The sequence below is a fragment of the Molossus molossus genome, unplaced genomic scaffold (assembly GCF_014108415.1).
Source record: "Molossus molossus isolate mMolMol1 unplaced genomic scaffold, mMolMol1.p scaffold_m16_p_2, whole genome shotgun sequence".
NCBI classification, from domain to species: Eukaryota; Metazoa; Chordata; class Mammalia; order Chiroptera; family Molossidae; genus Molossus; species Molossus molossus.
In genome coordinates this window covers 55,241,482-55,265,218 of record NW_023425355.1, presented here as the reverse complement: position 1 = coordinate 55,265,218, position 23,737 = coordinate 55,241,482, and the positions used below count along the sequence as shown (strand labels likewise).

At 37.6% G+C, this 23,737-nt stretch overlaps 1 protein-coding gene and 1 pseudogene across 17 annotated transcripts in view; both read right to left on the bottom strand.

Annotated features, from left to right (window-relative positions):
• Positions 1–4,118: 4,118 nt before the first annotated feature.
• LOC118635577 lies at positions 4,119–9,854 on the bottom strand (annotated as a pseudogene).
• An 8,473-nt stretch (positions 9,855–18,327) lies between these two features.
• Positions 18,328–23,737, bottom strand: part of STAG2 (stromal antigen 2) — a 150,394-nt gene continuing 144,984 nt past the window's right edge. For 15 of the 17 annotated variants that reach the window (XM_036270843.1, XM_036270842.1, XM_036270841.1 and 12 more), the window contains one exon: positions 18,328–19,605. In XM_036270843.1, the coding sequence (XP_036126736.1) occupies positions 19,516–19,605 (90 nt within the window). In that variant the 3' untranslated portion in view covers positions 18,328–19,515. Of the gene's footprint in view, positions 20,258–23,737 lie in introns of all 17 variants that reach the window. The other 2 variants (XM_036270846.1, XM_036270848.1) reach the window with 1 other exon arrangement.

The window sequence follows — 23,737 nt, the reverse complement described above, 5'->3', positions numbered from 1 at the left end:
TATTTCAAAAATTCAAGAAGAAGGAAGACTTCCAAACTCGTGTTATGAGGCCAGCATAATTCTAATTCAAAAACCAGAAAAAGACACTACAAAGAAAGAAAACTACAGGCCAATATCCCTGATAAACATAGACGCCCAAATCCTAAACTAAATACTAGCAAATCAGATCCAGCAATACATCAAAAAAATTATTCACCATGACCAAGTGGGAGTCATCCCAGGGATGCAAGACTGGTACAATATTCACAAATCAATAAATGTGATACACCATATAAAAAAATGAAGAATAAAAACCTCATGATCATATCAGTAAATGCTGAAAAAGCATTTGACAACATCCAACATCCATTTCTGATAAAAACACTCAGCAATGTGGGAATAGAGAGATCATATCTCGACATAATAAAAGCTATATATGAAAGACCTACAGCCAACATCATGCTCAAAGGACAGAAACTAAAAACATTTCTCTTAAGGACAGGAACAAGACAGGGATGTACACATTTTTTTTTTTTTAATCCTCACCCGAGGACATTTTCTTCGATATTTTGTTCAAATATCGTGGGAGGGAGGGAGGGAGGGAGGGAGAGAGAGAGAGAGAGAGAGAGAGAGAGAGAGAGAGAGAGAAACATCAACCTGAAAGGGACACATCGAGTGGCTGCCACCCAACCAGGGCTGGAGAAAAACTGCAACGAAGGTATGTGCCCTTAGCGGGAATCGAACCTGGGTCTCTCTGGACCGCAGGCTGACGCTCTAACCGCTGAGCCAAATTGGCCAGGGCGGGATGTACACTTTAAACACTCTTATTTAACATAGTACTGGAAGTCTTAGACACAGCAATCAGACAGGAAGAAAAAATAAAAGGGATCCAAATTGGAAAGGAGGAAGTGAGGCTGTCATTATTTGCAGATGACATGATATAATACATAGAAAACCCTAAACACTCCATCAAAAATCTACTAGACTTAATAAATGAACTTGGCAAGGTAGCAGGATACAAAATCAACGTCAAGAAATTGACGGCATTCTTCTACACCAATGACGAACTCACAGAAAGAGAAACTGAAAACACAATCCCATTTACCATCGCGGCAAAAAAATTAAGATACCTGATTATAAACTTAACCAAAAAAGTAAAAGACCTGTTTGAAGAAAACTACAGGACATTGAAAAAAGAAATAGAGGAAGATATAAAAAAATGGAAGCACATATCTTGTTCATAAATTGGAAGAATTAACATCATTAAAATGTCCATATTACCCAAAGCAACCTATAGATTCAATGCAATCCCCATCAAAATACCAACGATATATTTCACAGAAATAGAATAAACACTTCAAAACTTCATATGGAACCAAAAAAGACCTCGAATAGCCACAGCAATCTTGAAAAAGATTGTCATCTGCAAAGCAGGAGGTCACAATACCAGATATCAGGTTATAATACATACCATTGCAATCAAAACGGCCTGGTACTGGCACAAGAACAGGCATATAGACCAGTGGAACAGAGAACCCAAAAATGGACCCAAGGCAATATACTCAATTAATATTTGACAAAGGTGGCAAGAGCATACAGTGGAGTAAAGACAGCCTCTTTAATAAATAGTGTTAGGAAAATTGGACAGCTACATGCAAAAAAATGAAACTAGACCATCAACTTACACCATACACAAAAATAAACTCAAAATGGATAAAAGACTTAAATGTGACACATGAATCCATAAAAATTTTAGAAGAAAATGTAGGCATCAATATTTCGAACATCATACGCAACACAATTTTCACTGATACATCACCTAAGGCAACAGAAACAAAGGAAAAAATGAACACATGGGACTACATCAAACTAAAAACCTTCTGCACAGCAAAAGAGACAACCATCAAAATAGAAAGGCAATCCACTGTATAGGAGAACGTCATTGTGAATGTTGCATCAGATAAGGGGTTAATTTCCAAAATATATAGAGTACTCATACAACTCTACAAAAAGAAGACAATGAACCCAATTAAAAAATGTGCAGAGGAGCTGAATAGACACCTCTCCAAAGAGGACATACAAATGGCCAAGAGACATATGAAGAAATGCTCAACATAACTAATCATCAGAGAGATGTAAAATAAGACAACAACGAGGTATCACCTCACAACTGTCAGAATGGCCGCCATCAACAAATCATCAAACAGCAAGTGTTGGTGAGGGTATGGAGAAAAGGGACTCTAGTACACTGCTGGTGGGAATGCAGACTGGTGCAGCCACTATGAAAAACAATATGGTGGTACCTCAAAATATTACAAATTGAACTTCCATTTGACCCAGTTGTCCCACTCCTAGAAATATACCCTAGGATGCCTGAAACATCAATCAGAAAGAATATATGTACCCCCATGTTCATAGCAGCACTATTTACCATAGTTAAGATCTGGAAACAGCCCAAGTGTCCATCAGTAGATGAATGGATTAAAAAGCTGTGGTACATATACACAATGAATTACTATGCAGCTATAAGAAAGAAAGATCTCTTATTGTTTGAGACGACATGGAGGAACCTGGAAAGTATTATCCTAAGTGAATCAAGCCAATCAGAAAAAAGACAAATAACACATGATCTCAGTTATTTGTGGAATATAATGAACATAACAGTCTGAGGAATGGGATAGTCCCAGAGACATGGAAGTGGGGTACAGACTGACAACCCTCAAAACAGGGGGTTGTGGGGGGAGGGAAGAGATAAACTACAGAATCTATATGCATGTACGCATAACCAATGGACATGGACAACAAAGCTGGGGATGGGGGGTATGGGGAGGAGGGTGCAATTGGGTAAAAAAAGAGAAACATCTGTAACAAAAATAAAATAAAATCAATCAATCAATCAATAAATGAATAAATAAATAAATAACATCCTTTCCCAGAGTGGTATATTTGATGGACCTACATTGATACATTATTATCACAAATAAAGTACATATTTACATTTAAAAAAAAGAAATCAACAGTATTCTTATACACCAGTAGTGAACTCACAGAAAGAGAAGCTAAAAAACAATCCCATTTACCATTGCAGCAAATAAATTAAGATACCTAGAGATAAACTTAACTAAAGAAGTAAAGGACCTATTTGCAGAAAACTACAGAACATTGAAAAAAGAAATAGAGGAAGATATAAAAAAGTGAATGCACATACCTTGTTCATGGATTGGAAGAATTAACATCATTAAAATGTCCATACTCCCAAAGCAATCTATAGATTCAATGCAATCCCTATCAAAATATCAATGACATATTTCACATATCTAGAACAAATACTTCAAAAGTTCATATGGAACCAAAAAAGACCCCGAATAGGCCCAGCGATATTGAAAAAGAAGGACAAAGTAAGTGGGATCACAATACCAAATATCGGGTTATACTACAAAGCTACTGTAATCAAAACAGCCTTGTACTGGCATGAGAACAGGCATATAGATCAATGGAACAAAACAGAGAACCCAGAAATTGACTCAAGATATTATGCTCAATTAATATTTGACAAAGGTGGCAAGAGCATACAATAAAGACAGCCTCTTTAATAAATTGTGTTGGGAAAATTTGAGAGCTACATGGAAAAAAATCTACCTAAACCATCATCTTACACCATATACCAGAATAAACTCAAAATGGATAAAAGACATAAATGTGACTCATGAATCCATAAAAATCCTAGAAAAAAATGTAGGCAACAAAATTTCAGATGTCATATGCAGCAGAATTTTCACTGATACATCACCTAAGGCAGTCGTTCTCAACCTTCTTAATGCCGCGACCCTTTAATACAGTTCCTCATGTTGTGGCGACTCCCAACCATAAAATTATTTTTGTTGCTACTTCATAACTGTAATTTTACTACTGTTATGAATCATAATGTAAATATCTGATATGCAGGATGCTATTTTCATTGTTATCAATTGAACAGAATTAAAGCATAATATGTAATTATATATTGTAAAATATTTATTTCTAATTACAAATAAATGAAATTTTGTCTTGAAGCATGGTGTATCATGGGTAACAGTCTTAATATAACAATACTAAACTACATTGCTACATTTTGCGACAGTATGCATAAAAAGCCAACGTCAGTGCAAAGGTTGAGATTGCTTCTTTCTTACCAGATTCAAAATTTTCGAGGCAGTCTTTGCAAGAGCACAATGAACATCATCTTCCACAACAAGTCTACTTCTGTATTTAGACTTGATAACAAAGAAGCTGGAAAACTCTTTCACACAGATATGTTGTTGGAAATGGAAGAAGACGCAACACAGTCTCAGACAGAACAAAATATGACTGCAAACACTTGATCCAGAATTTTTTAACTGGCATTGTAGAGAAATCAGTTCCCACTGCATCACTGTTAATAAGTTCAATGAGACTTCCGGTCAAGATGATGGCATAGGTAAATGCAGTATTGCGTCCTCCCACAACCACATCAAAGTTACAACTAAACTACAGAACAACCATTATTCAAAAACGCCTAAAATCAAGCTGAATGGAAGTCCTACAACTATGGAATTAAAGAAGCAGCCACATCAAGACTGGTAGAAGGGGCCGAGGTGGAGGGGCTGGTACCACACTCACATGTGGCAGACACAAATCAGAAGGACACGTTGGCTGGGAAGGTCCTTCCTGAGGACTGGGGGGTCCCCGTCCCACACTAGGCACCCCGCTCAGGGTTCCAGTGCCAGGAAGAGAAGTCCCCATAACTTCTGGCTGGAAAAACTAGCGGGAACTGAGGCTTAGGGAGGCTAAGGCGGCAAGAGCCCCAGGCAGCTCCTCTTCAAAGGCCCGTGCACGTACTTATTGGACTCACTCCCTCTAAGCTTGGAGGGGAGGCAGCTCGAGGGGTGCCAGAGACATACAGGTAAGAACTGAGCTGTTTGGCATTGGAGCGAGGGCTAGAGAGGGGGCTTTCACTGGGACAAACGTGCTGTCAGAGGCCTTTGTTCCTTTGGTCAGCCCTTCCCTGGGCTCCAGCAACCTGGCTCACACTGGTTGCCCCACACTGGTGATTCCCTGAGGCCTCGCCCCACCCAACTTTCAGGCCCACCCAAGATCCAAGATGTTGCCAATTGCTTAACCAAAGGATTGGCCTGTCTTGGCCTGCTTCAGGTTTTCCTAAATTCTTTCAAACAAGCAGCATCTGGCCTCAACTAGCCCCATACCTCTCATTAAGTAATGCATAGAAATAAGCACAGGGAGGCAGCCAAAAAGAGGAGACCAAAAAAAAACAGGTCCCAAATGAAAGAACAGAACAAAACCCCAGGAAAAGAACTGAGCAAAATGGAGATAAGCAACCTAACAAATGCTGAGTTCAAAACACTGCTTACAAGGATGCTCAATGAATTTAGTGAGAACCTCAGCAAACTTAGTGAGGTCCTTGAGAACATAAAAAAGGACCAGTCAGAAATGAAGGAGGCACTAACTAAAATAAAGAATAATTTACACAGATTCAATAGTAGAGTAGGGAAAGCCAAGAAGCAAAGCATCAATTTGGAATATAAGGAAGCAAAAAACACCTAATCAGAACAGCACACAAAAAAAAAGAATCCAAAAAAATGAGGATAGTGTAAGAGCCTCTGGGACAACTTCAAGCGTGCCAACATTCACATCGTAGGGGTGCCAGAAGGAGAAGAGAGAGAACAAAAAACCGAAAACCTATTTGAAACAATAATGGCAGAAAACTTTCCTAACTTGGTGAAGGAAACAGACATACAAGTCCAGGAAGCAAAGAAAGTCCCAAACAAGATGAACCCCAAGAGGCCCACACCAAGACACATCATCCTCAAAATGCAAAAGGTTCAAGACAAAGAGAGAATCTTAAAAGCAGCAAGAGAAAATCAGATAATTACCTACAAGGGAGTTCCCATAAGACTGTCAGCTGATTTCTCAAAAGAAACTTTGCAGGTCAGAAGGAAGTGGCAAGAAATATTCAGAGTGATGAAAAGCAAGAACCTACAACCAAGATTACTCTATCCTGCAAAGCTGTCATTTAGAATCGATGGCCATATCAAGAGTTTCCCAGACAAGAAAAAGTTCAAGGAGTTCATCACCACCAAATCGTTATTATATGAAATGTCGAAGGGTGTTTTTGAAGAAAAAGATAAAATATATGAACAAACAAAATGGCAATGAATACATATGTATCAACAATGAAATCTACAAATAAAATGAACAGGCAGAACAGAAATATTCTTATAGATACAGAAAACATTTTGCTGATTGCCAGATGGGAGGGGGTTTGGGGGAATGGGTGAAAAAGGTGAAAGAATTAAGAAGTACAAATTGGTTGCTAGACTGACAAACCTCAAAGGGAAGGGATTTGGGGAGTGGGAAGAAATCAACCAAAGAACTTATATGTATAACCAATGGACACAGACAACAGTGTGGGAAAAGGCAGGAGGGGGGCTGGAGTGGGGAGGAGGAAGTCAATGTAGGAAAAATGAGAAACACCTGTAATACATTCAACAATAAAGATAAAAAATAAAAATAAATTAATAAATAAAAAATAAGTTCAATTAACTCCTATTGTGCTGTCTCAGGAACATCTTCAACTTTGTGAAAGGGCTTCTGGCAAGTGCAAATGGGGTGTCAGGTAGATTCGGAAAGTACGATGAAATTTTGGCTGCAAGCATGTACAGGTGTTCTTTCACAGAAATTATCTTTGTAATCCTTTTGTCTGGTTCAATGTCATGTTCCTCAAAGAAAGCAGATAAGGTAGGCAACACGTAAATTTTATTTACATCCATTTTTTTTTTTGCCAAAGCTGAAGTTTCATTTGGAATGTTTGGATCTTTTTAGACAAATCAAGGCATGTTGTATTTGGTCCTTGCAGTGATAAATTTAACTCGTTCAAGATGTTAAAGTTGTCAACCAAGTAAGCTATTTTCTGCAGTTCACTTTTATCACTGAAAAGTGCTTTGAACTGTGGTCTTGCTTTCTGATTAAAAATTGTTTTGAGTTCCTCATGAAGCTCAAAAACGCGTTTTAAAACTTTTCCTGTTGACAACCATCTCACTTCAGTGTGAAATAGCAGAGCATTGTTCAGCTCATCCAACTCGTTGCACAGCTGTGAAAACAGTCGACTGCTTAAAGTGCTCACCTTTACAAAATTGACAGAACTTATGATGCTTTTCATTACTTCTTGTATCTCTTGTGGCAGTGTCTTCATTGCTAATATTTGCCGATGATTCATACAGTGAGTTCCAACGACTTTTGGTGACTCATTCAGTACCAAATGTTGAAATCCAGATCAACATCCCAGCATAGCTGGAGCACCATCTGTGCAAGAACCACAAACCTTTTCCCAAGAAATCTTATGCTCTTTCAGTAATGAACCCACTGTGTCAAACACATCACATGCAGTAGTTGTCATTTCAAGGAGTTTGCAAAAAAGAAACTCATCTTTAAAGTCACCATAATTAATATACCTCACGTAAACCAGTAACTGTGAACAGTTTGCAACGTCTGTAAATTCATCAAGTTGGATGCTAAATATTGGAAGTGGAGCAGATTTAATTTCCTAGATTTCCTGATCAAGAATATCAGTAGACATGTCATCTATTCTTCTATGGACAGTGTCATTAGAAAAGGAAATTGCACTCAATTTCGTAACAAATTTGTCTTTGATCATAACTTGAACAATGTCTTTAGCCGCTCACAACAGTAAATCCTCAGCAATGGTGTGAGGTGTCATAGCTCTGGCGATTCTGAGTGCCACCAAATATGAAACTTCAATGGCTGCTACATTTTGTTTGTGGTACTTGCCACCAGTGTCAACTCTGGCTTTCTTGAGTCCATCAGCTTTGCTTCTAAAATAGTTGGTATCCTTGCCAGCAAAGCTCGGATGCTTGCTATCAAAATGGCATTTTAGTTTGTTCAGCTTCATAGATTCGGCTGATAGAACTTTACAACAAATAACACATTGCAGTTTCTCAATTCCTACTGTAATTATTAAGGTAAAACCATGCTGTAAAAAATCCTCACTATAGCCCTGGCTGGTTTGGCTCAGCAGTTAGAACGTCGGCCTGCGATCCAGAGAGACTTGGGTTTGGTTCCCGCTAAGGGCACACACCTGAGTTGCAGTTTGTCCCCGGCCCTGGTTGGTCATTCAGGTGACAGCCACTTGATGTGTCCCTTTCATGTCGATGTTTCTCTCTCTCTGTTCCTCTCTCTCCCTTCCACTCTACCTGAACAAAAAAATGGAAAAATGTCCTCGGGTGAGGATAAAAAAAAAATCCTCACTATATTTTCTTTTCTTAATGTTCTTCTCTACATGATCCATTGTCATGGGATGGTTTGCTAATGAAAATAATATACAACAATAGCTTTAATAATACAAAAGATGATACATGGCATAGTTTAGTCAATACAGTTCATTAAATTTTCCTATGATTTACCATTCTGTTTTTTTGTTTTGTTTTGTTTTGTTTTTTTTACATATCTGTTACTACCACAAAGGGGCAGTATTCACATCAACCATAGCTGAATATAAAAAAGACCAATCAGCATCCAGATTATGTTCCCATGGTACAGATATTTCTTTTGCAGTAGTTGATGCTTTTACAGTACATGATTTTACATTTACCCAGTAATTATAATTCACGAAGTGTCATTTTACCTCCAATACTGCTGCTTTCAACACAGTAGCTGCTTATAACAGAGTAGCTGCTTTCTACACAGTAGCTGCTCTCTACACATGTGTGACTGGTCCGCATAAGTACATTATGGTGCCAACCCTGTCACATACACCTGTATTTATATGAGGTGTATTTTATGGGGTGGGCGCAATGATGTCATCACGCTGGGTACTTGTATGTGGGCGTATCTGTATGTGGGCATATTTGCATGTGGACAGACCGACCTGGAGAAGGATAGAGGAGCGGTGTCTCAGTTCCTGAGACCATTGGAAATATGTTTTCTGATGGTCTTAGGCAACCCCTGTGACAGGGTCGTTCAACCCCCAAAGGGGTCGCTGACCTAAGGCAAGAGAAACAAATGAAAAAATGAACACATGGGACTACATTAATCTAAAATGCTTCTGCACAGCAAAGGAAACGACCATCAAAATGGAAAGGGAACCCACTGTATGGGAAAGCATAATTGCCAATGATACATCAGATAAGGGGTTTATTTCCAAAATATATAGAGTGCTCATACAACTCAACAAAAGGAAGACAAAGAACCCCATTAAAAAATGGGCAAAGATCCTAAATAGACACCTCTCCAAACAGGATATACAAATGGCCAAGAGACATATGAAAAAATACTCAATGTCACTAATCATCAGAGAGATGCAAATTGTAAAAACTATGAGGTATCACCTCACACCTGCCAGAATGGCCGCCATCAACAAATCATCAAACAACAAGTGCTGGCCAGAATGTGGAGAAAAGGGAACTCTAGTGCTCTGTTGGTGGGAATACGAATGGTGCAGCCACTATGGAAAACACTATAATGTTTCCTCAAAAAATTAAAAATCGAATTTCCATTTGACACAGTGAACCCACTTTTAGGATTATATTCTAAGAAGCCTGAAACACCAATCAGAAAGAACAGATGTACTTCTATGTTCATAGCAGCACTGCTTACAATCGCTAAGATCTGGTAACAGCCCAAGTGTCCATCAATAGATGAGTGGACTAAAAAAGTTCTGATACATATACACAATGGAATATCTGTATGTGGGCACATCTATGCAGCTGTAAGAAAGAAAGATCTCTTATCCTCTGAGGCAACATGGAGGAACCTCGAGAGTATTATACTAAGTGAAATAAGCCAATCAGAGAAAGACAAATACCACATGATCTCACTAATTTGTGGAATATAATGAACAGGTGGGCTGATGAATGAACTAGATCCAGAGACATAGAAAGAAGTAGGGTTCAGACTGACAAACCTGAGTAGGGGGGCAGGGCGCATGGATGAGATGAACCAAAGAGCTTATATGCATGTATGCATAACCAATTAATATAGACAGCAATGCTGGTGGTGGTGGTGGGGGGGTGAGATGGAGATGAGGGTGTCTAGGGGGGTAAAAGGAGAAACATCTGTAAAAATAAATAAATAAAAATTGGAAAAAAATTAAAAATTGAACTGCCATTTGACCCAGTGATCCTAATTCTAGGAATATATCCTAAGAAGCCTGAAAGACCAATCAGAAAGAATATATGTACCCTTATGTTCATAGCAGTACTATTTACAATCGCTAAGATCTGGAAACAGCCCAAGTGTCCATCAATAGATGAGTGAATAAAAAAGCTGTGGTACATATACACAACAGAATACTATGCAGCTGTAAGAAAGATCTCAGCCTTTGAGACAACATGAAGGGACCCAGAGAGTATTATCCTAAACGAAACAAGCCAATCAGAGAAAGACAAATATCACATGATCTCACTAATTGGTGGTATATAACAAACAAAACGAACTGATGAACAAAATAAACTCAGAGACATAGTAGTAGGGTACAGACTGACAAACCTCAGAAGGGGGGTCAGGAGGGAGAGGAGGGAAGAGATAAGCCACAGAACTTATATGCATGTATGAATAACCACGATCATAGACAACAATGGTGGGGATGGGGACGGGGGTGGGATTGAGAGGAGGGGTCTATGGGGGGAAAAGGAATAACATCTGTAACAAAAATAAATTAATAAAAGAAAAAAAAAAAAGAAGGATCTCTTATCCTTTGAGACGACATGGAGGGACCTGGAGGGACCTGGAGGGACCTGGAGAGTATTATGCTAAGCAAAATAAGCCAATTGGAGAAAAACAAATTATCACATGATCTTACTTATTTGTAGAATATAGTGAACAAAATAATCTGATGAACAAAGTAGACCCAGAGACATAGAAAGCAGTAAGGTTCAAACTGACAAACCTCAGAGGAGGAGGGTGTTGGGGGGGGAGGGGTGAGATAAACCAAAGAATGTATATGCATGTATGCATAACCAGTGGGCATAAACAACAAAACTTGTGGGGGAGGCAGGATTGAGAGGAGGGTGTCTGGGGGAGGGGGGGAGGAGAAACATCTCTAACAAAAATAAATCAATTAATAAAAAAAACAAAGTACTTTTAAAAAAAATGATGGACACATGTCAAAAGACACAGGAGCCAGCTTGAAAGGACTCGCATTGGCCACATCTGGGGCAATTTGATCAACAAAATAATGATATTAATGAATTTTAACCATAGATTGAAACAAACATTCCTGAGTCCATACAGATATAAATAGTAACAATTTATTCAGGCAAGAAAGTTGATGAGTTACAAGATATTTAAATAGACTCAAAATATCTCCCCACAAAACACTGATTAATTATAGATAAAAAAAATAGTAACTTCAAAGTGGAGAAACCCATTATCACCTCAATCAAGTAATCAAAGTTAAAATTACAAGTATCTAGACAAATTAACATCATTTACCTCCTAGCATGATACACTGAGGACACATTACTTCTGTAGTATTTCTGCCGAAAGAGCATAGCCTGAATCTATCAAATCATGAGGAAGTCTTATACAAGCCCAAATTGAATGTCTCAATTCAGACATTCAATTTGGGCTTGTCTAATAAAATGACTGGCCTATACTCTTGAAAATTGTCCATGTCAACCTGGCTTGTTTTGCTCAGTGGTTAGAGCATAGGCCCATAGATTTAAGGGTCTCAGGTTCAATTCCTGGTCAGGGGCATGTACCTGAGTTGCAGGTTCGATCCCGGGCCCAGTTGGGGTCATGTGGGAGATAACCAGTCGATTTCTCTCACATCGATGTTTTTCTCTCTCTCTCTCTCCCTTCCAGTCTCTCTAAAAATCAATAGAAAACGATCCTTGGGTGAGGATTAACAAAAAATAATTTTAAAAAATGTCCATGTCATAAAAGACAAAGATTAGGGATGTTTCTGGATTAAAAGAGACATGACAATTAAATGCTATATGTCACCACAAATTAGTTTCTGCACCAGATATTTTTTTCTTTTGATATAAACATTAGTTGGACAGTAGGAAAAATTTGTATAAAGTCTCTAGATTAAATGATAGGGTGTGTCAATGTGAATTTCCTGATTTTGTTCAGTGTGTGTCAATGTGAATTTCCTGATTTTGTTCATTGTACCGTGGTTATGTAAGTGGAGCTCCTTGTATTTTAGGAAGTATATATTACTAAGGCTAGAGAAGCATCATTTATGCAACATACTTTTTTTTTTTTTAAATCCTCACCCGAGGATATTTTTCCATTTATCTTCAGATAGAGCAGGAGGGAAGGAGAAAGGAAGAGAGAGAAACATCGATGTGAGAGGGACACATCGATTGGTTGCCAACCACACAAACCCAACCAGGGCCAGGGAGGAACTGCAACTGAGGTACATGCCCTTGGCCGGAATCAAACCTGGGACTCTTTGGTCCGCAGGCCAACGCTCTAACTGTTGAGCCAAACTGGCTAGGGCTTATGCAACATACTTAAACTTCTCAGAAAAAAAATTTGCACATTTAAAGAATAACTATGGTAAAATGTTAACACAATGAATCTGGGTAAAGGGTATACAGGACTTCTCCGCACTAATTACTGCAACATATCTATGACATTATTTCACAATAAAATACTTTATAAAATTTATATCAAAAGAAGAAACTGTAAATATTGAACTCTAGTTGATATGCCTGCTGAAAAAATAGTTATAAAAAATGATAGAACTTCCCACTCTCAGCACAGATAACCACATAGGAGCCATACTCTAACCTACAAGAGCTACCCTGGACTGGAAAAGAGTAGAAAAGACTCTTCTGTGAGCCACTGTAGGTAAGCCATTGTGGGGTCTCATAACAGCAGCATATCCTGTGCCAACTCATACAGATCAGGTACCCTAAAGTGGGATGCTGACAAACAAAATAATTTGGTGTTGCCCAATTCAGAGGTAGCTATGGAAGATCATGGACAAAGAAAAACTTCCAGAGGGAGAATAAAAACACAAAGGATAAGAAAATCCCATCTAGTGAGCAGAACCAGAGTTTGACCAAAGGACTTCCTCCATTGCCAGGGCAGAAAATCTTCACAATTTCTGTCTAGCAGGTTTCCTATGAAGTAGTGACTGATATGTTTTCCATCCTTTATTTTTCTGAGTCACTGTAGTGATTCTGTCTATGTACCACCATTCTATATTGGGTGTTGGAGGATATCCATATCTGGACCTGATGAAGACTGAGCATAACCCAGAGAAACAGGACTTTGAGCCACATGTAGTAACTGGATAGAACTTTTAGGTTGCTTTCCTTGGGAAAGGGGGAAAGTCTTTTCTAGGAACAGCAAGAATGATGTACATGGATGGCCACAGTGGTCTGCCAAAATTCATTCTTCCTGGGCAAAGGCTAGAATACATTTTCCAGCCTTCCTGCAACCTCCTCCCTCCCCCAACAAGTTAGGTGTGGCCATATCACTGAATTCTCTCCAATGAACTATGAACAGAAGTGATGGGTGCCACTTTCATGCCTGACTCATGAAAACCTCCCATGAGCGCTTGATCTATCCCCACCTCCTGTGGGCTAGTATGATGAACTTTCAAACTACCTTAGAAGCTATGTGTTGAAGATGGTAGAATTCCCTGCCATTACAACCAGAGAAAAAGCAGCTGCCAATTTGGAAGAGAAGTCCTGAATTGCTACCAAAGAAAAAAATAAATTTATGTATTAAGTCACTGAGTTGCTATTGAATCTCATTGGGGCTCTCAAAGTAGACACTTTTAAGAAGTCTTTTGAAGGTGCCGAAACCCTAGCAACATACCACATGAACCTTTAAATGCTATGGAAGGGCTAGTTGAATATGTCTACACTTACAGTGAAACTAGGTACAAAGGACGCTCATCCCAAGAGATTTAGAATCAGAAAATGTGATTCTGACCCAAATAGGTTTTGGCAGGTATGAAATTGTCAGGCTTTGCACCAAGCTTAATCTTAACACCCCATCCAATCTTCTCTCAACTCACCAGCACAGCCATTTGTAGAAAGGAAGATGAAAATGGTTGCTCCAACAAGGAGAAAGGAAAATACAGGGAAGTTTCCATGTGGCATAAGCCAAACTCTGATAGCTATGAAGATTGGGGACTTAATATAGCAGTTACAAGTTTAGTTGCTAGTGTACAGGCTTCGGAAAAGCCACATGAGAACACCCTGCTGTCAGTTCCTGGAGAGGTAGCTGCCAAATAAAGGCATCCCTAGAATTCCACGAAAAGGGCACAACTCTCAACCTGCCATCCATAGGTTAGCGTGGAGCACAGAGGAAGAGACGCGAAGGAGCAAACTAGACTCTGTAGACAGGTTAGATAAGACTGGTAAGAAAATTTGGCAAAATGAAGGTCAATAAATGTTGAAGAGTTTTGGTGAAGTGGTACAAATGAAGGTCTGATTAGAGTGCATTCAAGAGAGACTGGGAGAAAAGGAAGTCCAAACAGCAGATAGAGACAAATGGGGCAGTAGCTAAGGGACATGTTTAGTCAAAGGGTTGTTTATTCCTCTAGTTTTGAAGGTGGGAGATGTCTGCATGTTAGGAATGATTCAGTTGAAAGGGAAACTAAATTTGCTGGGGAGGAGAGAGAGGGTATCCAGTGTGTTACATACGATGACAGTTTATCCACTGTAAAGAAAGAAAATGCAGTGCGTTTGAATACAAAGGCGAGTACATGGGTACATTTAGTAGCACAAAGATAAAGAGAGGTGGTTAAGAGCATGAACTGTGGAATCAGAAGGCCTACCTTCAAATCTGGATTCCATCACTTGAGTTATGTGCCTGCCCTTAGGCAAGTTTTAACCTGTGCATCAGTTTCCTTATCTGTGAAATATGGATAATATCAACTATAAATTTGCTGCTAGAATTAACCAATGAAGCACTTTGAATAGTTTGGCACACAGCAAACACCCAACACATATTGTCTATTATTTATTCAAAATTAGTTATACTTTTGCTATAAGTACTGTAAAATAACTTAAAAGCTAACTTGCCAAAGAGTCACTAAACTCCCCATGCCTATCCTAAACTTAATTAAGCAAACTTATGATAGCTGACCTTTCATTTTATGTTCACACTATCAAGCTCCAAACTAATTTCAATTGAGTAACCTACTTTTTTTAGGAATTTACAGCTCATTTTTAATACAACTGATAAACTGCAGAAAATGCATTATTTTTTCAATGGTAGAATAAGGTCCAATGTGACCAAAAACATCCATATTTTTTAAAAATGTATTTTTATTCATTTTTAGATAGAGAGGGAGAGGGAGGATAGAACCATCCACCAGCTGCCTCTGCGCACTCCCTCCTAGGAATCGAGCCCACAACCTGGGTATGTGCCCTGACAGGGAATTGAACTGGAACCTCTCAGTCCATGGGTCGATGCTCAACCACTGAGCCACACTGGCTGGGCTAAAATATCCATATTATTGTTTTTTATACTCACCCAAGGACATTTTTCCATTTTTGTTCAGATCGAGTGGGAGGGAGAGGAAGAGAAACATCAACATGAAAGGGACACACATTGAGTGGCTGCCTCCCCCATGACACCAACCAGGGCTGGGGATGAATCACAACCAAGGTACGTGCCCTTGACCAGAATCAAACCCACGACTCATTGGTCTGCAGGCCACCACTCTAACTGCTGAGCCAAACCAGCCAGGACTAAAACATCCATATTAATAAACAAATCAATTTATCACAACTCATTTAAAGGCACCTTACTTCTACTTCTCTGGTTATTTGCCTATTCTGAGAACAATGCATGTAACACTTGTCACCAAAGATACCAGCTGTGAATGATCTTCATTTTTAAAGATGATGTAAGGTAGTGTATGGCCAATTATCTTCCAGTCTTGCCCCACCCATCTCTAAGTAGTCACTAAACAGTTTGCATCCCTCATGACCGCTTATGCTGCTGCCTTTGCCTGGAATTCTGTCTTGTTCACCCTACCACCACACCCCCTTCACCTAGCCCACTGTTCAGCTTTGGAAATCAAACTCAAGTAGCAGCTTTAGCCTTAACAGCTCAAAAGTGGAAACCCAGATGTCCATCAACTACTGAATAAACTGCTGATACACACAACGTGGACAAATCCCAGAAATATGTTGAGTGAAAGAAACATTGCACAAAATTACCTATTATATGGTTCTATCTATATCAACTTCTAGAAGAACGAAATTTGATCTGTTGGGAAAAAAAACCAAACAAACAATTATTGCCTCCATAGAAGGGATGGAAGCAGGGACTGATCGGCAAGGAGTATAAAGGAACTTTCTGGGTTAATGGTAATCAATGTTCAGTATCTTTGATAGGGGTTTGAGTTAAATAGCTGTAAGCATTTGTTAAAACACAGCAAATGTATATTCAAAACTTATGTATTTTATACCAAAAGAAAAACGGTAAACAAATATCTCTGGGCATCCTTAACACCTAGTAAAAATATTGAATTTACTCCATTTTACTAGTTTTGCATCTGTATCCTGACCCCCACTGGAACTGTAAGCAATCAGAAAACAAAGTCCGTCTTACTGGTCTTTGCTCCAGCTAGCACAAGGCCAGGCATACAGTCCTGATTTGTGGACCTTAAGTGTTAGTAAACATCACCTAGTTTCCCCATAGCCAGAAGCCTTGGGCTTTATTGCATTTTCTTTCTTTTTTTTTTTTTTGTGGTACGTACCCCTAGCGGGAACCGAACCTAGGACTCTCTGGTCCGCAGGGCGATTCTCAACCGCTGAGCCAAACTGGCCAGGGCTCATTGCATTTTCTTTTGATGAATCATTACAGCTACCAGAATAATCTATTTGACCTGGAATTCATCCATGTAAATCCTTGTAATACCCTCAGTGGAAGGATATTGAAGACATCTCTTTTGGGTTACCCTACTCTTCTTCCCCTCTCAACTTTAGATACTATTAAATATTGATGGGTTCAGGGCTCAGAGTTAATTTATATTCTCTTTATAGAAGCCAGCTGAGTAGCATATTAAAGACAATGTTGATTTACACCCCTCAATTAAAGATGCTCCACTTATTCACCATGGCACAATGAAAAATGAGCTCTGTTACCTATATGCAAGTATCTATGCTATCCTTATGTACCCATGTCAATTCTCAGGACTTAAATGCAGCCATTACTTACTAGCCATAAAACCATGTCCAAGGTATTTTAACTTCGCTGCGCCTCATTTTTCTCACTGCCTCTTTATTGAAAAAAAAAAACACAAAAAAAACAAAAACAAAAGCCCTGGCCAGTTTTGCTCAGCGGTTAGTGTTAGCCCACAGACTGAAGAGTCACAGGTTCAATTCCGGTCAAGGGCACATGCTTCGCTTGCAGTTCGGTCCCCAGCCCTGGTTGGGGTCCTGAGGGAGGCAACCAATCAATGCTCTCTCTCTCACATCGATGTTTCTTTCTCCCTCCCTCTCTGAAGATAAAAAATATCCTCAGCTGAGGATTTAAAAAAATAAAACTGAAAAAAAAAAAAGTTAGATTGGGGGATAACATGTATCACCTAGTATCATGATGCTTAATAAGTCACTGCAATGTAAACCACTTAAAACAGTGCCCAGCTGTTCTATATAATTTAATATGTTCAGTTCTGAATCCCCAGTGACAGAAGACTGATCTTAATACTGTGATCTACAAACTAGCCTAAATGACCAATGTGCTAGTGTTACACTGCTTTGAATCAGTTTACAATGCAAATCTTGTTAAACACATTGAAGACTCTAAGAGTTTTCAGTAAGAGTTCAATTATTAATTTTTTTTTTAAATGTTGGCTTTCACTCACCTCCAAGCACCTCCAAGCCCCTTAACTAAGGGAAATTTATCTTGGACACAAACACACACACAAACTCATTCTCTAGCTCAGCACACCCTGATAGTACCTATTTACAAGTTTATTATTATTTTCTTTCTTTCCTTATTTGTTTACCCCACTAGATCTGAGGGGGCATCCTGTCTATCTTGTTTACTGTTAGATCTCCAACATATGTCTAGCACATTGTAGGCATTGAAATGTATCCCAGATGAACAATGCTGCTATTTTAAAGTGTTTAACCCATACCAGATAAAAATTAAATTAATAATGGTCATGGGTTTCTACTTTAAAGTAATAACCAATTGGGGAGGGATTTAGTCTCATTTTAAAACACATGATTTATTAAAAACATAAAATGGCAATGTTTTCTATAAATTATTCCTACCCAAACATGTCAAAGGGTGTGCTAATACACATCCTTTCTAAACCATGTATAGCCACCCTCCTCTTTCAATTACGAAAGATAAACACAACACACTGTAGGTTTATTTTTATTCAAAAAGTTACTGTCTCAAGACATAAATACAAATCAGAAAACAGTACAATTAGGACAATAGAATGTGGAGGACAACAGGTTAAGAGTAATATATAAAACATTTTTAGCTGGTTGAAAACAAAGCTGTAAGAACTGTTTTCACAAAGAAGTACTCCTTTCAAGAGTGAGAAAAAAAATCAACTTAGGTTTTAAAATCATATATACAGTCCTCTCAACAGTTCTAGTAAATGCAGTGGTGTGAAAAACAACATAGGCAATACTTTTGCACGTAACAGTATTTGTTGATGGAAAATCTGTTCAACAAGTATGGTTTCATTTGTTAACTGGTCATGATTTAATAAAATAATTGCATTTCACCATGATCTTTTAGCTAACCTATGGTTTTTGGCTACCACAGCCCAATGCTTGTTGATTTCTGACTCTTAGGAACTGGAAACCTTTTGGTATTCACCCATCTGAAGATATTCTTGTATTGCAAGCATATTAAGGCATGGAATGATTAAAATAATATACCTCAGGAACTGAGAGACGACTGACAAAAGATAGATACAAATGTAATATAAGTTAATATTTTGTTTTAAATGATGTCTAGCTGCCTAAGCCTCGCAAAATGAGTTGATGTCAAAATGGCAAGTGACCACTTTCTGTTTTAAACTAATTTATTTGTGAAAGGACATAAAATGAAGTTTAAAGCTTAGCTTTCAAAGAATATTATGGGTTATGAATTCTATTATCCCATCTAACTTACATACAGAGGAAATGTACTGTAACCTGTTAGAAGTATCTTTAACCTGAAGACTGCTTGCAAAGACAGATAGATAAAACAATATAAAATACAAATTTAAAAATCATTTTAAAGCATGAACACTCATGCTTTTCTATTTTTTAAACATTGTTAAACTTTCAATATATTTCTGAAACCTCATAATTTTAAGTTGGAATTTAAAAGTAAGAAAAAACTAAACAAACTGCGCAATTATAAAATCAGCACCAATTTATATATATATATAATTTTATTTAAAATTTAGATCCCTATTCCCACACTCTAATAAGCTGTATAATTTTTGTTTAGAATTTTTCTGCAAACATACTACAATAAGCTTCTTTTATTTGGAGACAAAATACAGTGGCACTACTGGAAGGAATATCACAACATTACATTTTTATCTTAAAGGACAAGCAAACTTTCAGGGTTGATAATGGGATAAGCATGGTTGAGACTGGTTACCTTCTGGCAGTTCACTGCATCTGGATATTTCTGAAAAGTATAGAGAAGCTCTTGAATTTTAAAAATATCTTAAAATACATTTTAGATGAAAAAATTGTAAAAGTTCTGCTTATAAGTTTACTTTTTTCCACAATTACAATATTTAAAAGAAAGCTTTGTTGATTGATGTTTTAAGCATTTAAATTTAGAATGCTAAAAACAATTCTATCCTGTAATTTCAGGGTAGGGGAATAAATCCATCCTTAACTTTATTTCTTAGATGTAAACAGAAATCCAGCAGAGGTCATCATTACTTAGTACACCCAGTAAATAAATGTGAGAGAATTCATGTCTGTACCAAATGTCTCTTCTGATAGTTATAGTTTCTTTAAAAAAAGCATGAAATAATTGATTCAAAAGCCAACTAACAGCGCATAAATAAAATATTTACTTTCTAAGAAAAACTGTAGCTTATCATCAAATTGTTTACTTGTCCTTTACTTTTTTTAGGCAAACAAAACTGCCCCTCAATGCACTTGATCTTGGTAAGCATAAGCATGTCATATTCTCCTTAGAGAAAAATCTGTACAGAATTTCACTGTATCTACCACACTTTATTTTTAAATTTCCTCTTCCACTTAGAAAATGACTTCACCAGAGATTTAATTGTGTACTGGTATTAAAACATTGACACCCCAAGAACCTAATGAGAGAGGGAAAAAAAAATCTCGTTAAAATTGTCATTCGTTTGTCAAATGTATTTGTCAAATATTACAATACTTGATTAACATTAATTTTAATAACATGCTAATAAACTACTTTGAAAAATCCCCCTCTTTAGATATGCAATTCTAAAATTAAAATGACCATCATTATATAATGACATAACAGGCCTAATCAAGATGCTACTTACCTGACAAATATAACTAGGAGCAGGAACCATGTCTCAATTTTGTTTATACACACCCCAATGCCTAGATAATACCCTGAACATTGGCACTCAACACTGCTGAATGAACAAACAAATGTGATTCTTGACATATACTTGTGGCACAGGTTTGCTGAAAAGAGCTTAAGAATGTCTTATAAACTCAGTCATTTGCACTGTGATGTTGGCTATAGTTCTTTAAAAAAGCACTTGAACATGCAGACCAAAAACATCCAAGAGTAACACAAGTATGTAGAAAACAGGAAGCTTTCTTTAGAAAATCTGGCCTGAGTGAAGGAACAGAATTATAAATTTTTAAAAATCAAATAAGTAAAGTGAAATCTGGGCAAACATGTTTATATTGATGCTTTTTTTTCTTTACATTCTAGTTGGGAAAATAATTTAAGTTAAATCTAATAATTACTTGTCACTAACTTAAAAAAGGTAAAAGCAGATGATGAATGGAGTTACTTGCCCTCATTCACTGAATAAGAACAAAATGTACCTTTGAGCTGTATATACTAAAAGTTAAACTATTCAATTATATTTTCAGCACTTACTATAATTATGTGATATTGTAAGTACTATAATAAGCTAGTAAAAACTGTTATTAAAAGCTACAAGTAATGAGTTAAGATTGCTATTACAGAGGGCTCTTACTTATAAATTAAATCTCATTTTAGCCAAAGTCACAGAACTCATGAATTGTTTTGATCTGAAAGAATTGTGTATTTTCAGACCAGGAAACTAGTATCTATCTGAATGCAGCCTCCCTGTCATGAATAGTCAAGTGTTTGAAATCCCTAGTGGTTAGAACAAAGAGGATTAATGCACCCCACTTCTTACCTCTCCATCCACCAAAACCACCACCACTATTTCTCTCCCCTTGTCCATTCCTAACCTCCAACAATGTTCAAGGTTCTCCTTTTGTGGTTAGAATCACAGTCTGGGTAGTTAGAAAGTTTCTACCAAAGAGGCCTATAGGTTCCTTCTAGCTATTAACACTCATGACTCTGGGTAAGGCAAGATCTGATGATGAATGAAAGTATACAATCTTAATTAGCAATTCTTAGTGTACAGTGTGGCATGAAGATGAACTCAAGTTCTTTCCAGAGTGCCAACTAGAAACCACCAGAACAGATTTTTTTTTTTTTTGGTACAGACTGGGGTATAAGTAGATTTTTCTACTTGAACAACATTAAATTAGCTCCATCATATTGAACCATTCTTTTACCAACTTTATACTATAGATATTTGTAATAAGAGAATCTTAACACAGGAGAAAAATAATATTAGTGACACATTCTCTTTCTGCACTGACCTAAACTACACCTGTTTCTGTGCTAACATTAATAAACACTTAAACATTTATTTAAAAGTACAAATAGCAAGCTTTGGTGTGTTGTGGCAATACCGGTCGACTGGGAGCAGAAAGCAACCAGTGATACAATGGAATAAACCAATGTTGTTTCCAAACATAAAACTAACTAAATCATAAATCTAGAATCTTATGTATAAGCAACCCCAAACTGCTTGCAGTTTTTATATTACAATTTCTGAATTATGTGGATATCATGTCACAAAAAATATTTTGGCGTTTATTTATCAATAACCTAAAGTATCTATATACTAGGCTGCTTGGGGTTATTTCACTTCCAATTTCACTACTGTTTTAATGACTCACTTATACAGGCTTAAGTAAAAACAGATGTAGGCTATTGTATAAGGACAAACATAGATTTTTGCATTAAAAAGTTTCCATTACTGCCCTGGCTGGTTTGGCTCAGCGGTTGGACCATCAGCCTGCAAACCAGAGAGTCCCAGATTCAGTTCCCGCTAGGGGCATGTACCCCCCCCCCCCAAAAAAAAAGTTTCCACTATTTGCCCTGGCCAGTTTGGCTCAGCAGTTAGAGTGTTGGTCCTCAGACCAAAGAGTTGCAGGTTCGATTCCAGTCAAGGGCACGTACCTCGGTTGTGGTTCGGTCCCCAGTCGGGGTTGTGCAGGGGGCAACCAGTTGATATGTCTTGCTCACATTGATGTTTCTCTTTCTCTCTCTCCCCCTCCCTCCCTCCCATTCTATCTAAAGATAAATGGAAAAATATCCTCAGGTAAGGATTAAAAAAAGTTTCCATTATTCCATTTCTTAAGTTATCAGTGAGACAATAGGAAGTAAAGTTTAATGTCTATTTAAAAAATAAACTAGTATTAGATTATTAAATATATATGTATGGTCAAAGCCTTCTGATACATGAACCTTTCAAGATTGAGCACTATTATGTGACTGCTGCCACCAAGTGGTAATACTATAAAGCTACAGGCATAGATGCATGTGCTCATTTTCCTAATTTTAGTAGAAGCAACTAAACTATTAACCCCTTAGTTATAACATTTTCAATAAAAAGAATGCCAAGCCCAGCTGGTGTGGCTCAGTGGTCGAACATCAACCCATGCACCAAGAGGTCGCCAGTTCGATTCCTAGTCAGGGCACATGCCCAGATTTTGGGCCCGATCCGCAGTGGGGGGGCATGTGGGAAGCGGCCAATTGATGTTCTCTCTCATTGATGTCTCTCTCTCTCTCCCCTTCTCCTTTCCTCTCTCTCTAAAATAAATGAAGAAAAATTATTAAAAAAAAAGAATGCCAAAAGTTTTCTATAAATTATTAGATTCTTATTTTTAGCCTCACTCAAATTATCGATTTTTCTAAATACTAAATGACAAAAATATGCAAACATAAATTATATTACTAATTCATTATTTCAGTAATCTGAACTAAAGACCTTTTTGCAAATCTAGTAAATGACTAAGGCAACAAATGCCGAAAGTTTTTCCTGGTGTTACATAAACACATGAAAAAATAAGGAACTCTCTAACTGCCCATATATCAATTTTGACTATAGTTAACATTTTAATTTTTAAATTACTGTTCTTGGTGTTTCTTCCAAAAAAATCTGATTTTAGCTCTGAGAACTAAAACAATAGAGAGAGCATGAGATTTTTAAATCAAACTGAACCACATTGAATTACTACTCTGACACTAAAGTTGTGTAACTCTGAGCAGGTCACTGAATCACCTCTTCAGTCCAAGTTTGCTTGGGTGTAAAACTGATTTCCCACAACCTCTCTTACAAGGTTGCTGAGGGGATCCTAATGAAGCATACCTAGTATAGTGTCAGACACATAAGGTCTCAAATATTAGCTTACAGCCTTTTCATTTCAAAGTGATAGTCAAGGTAGACTATAATATGAACTCCTTG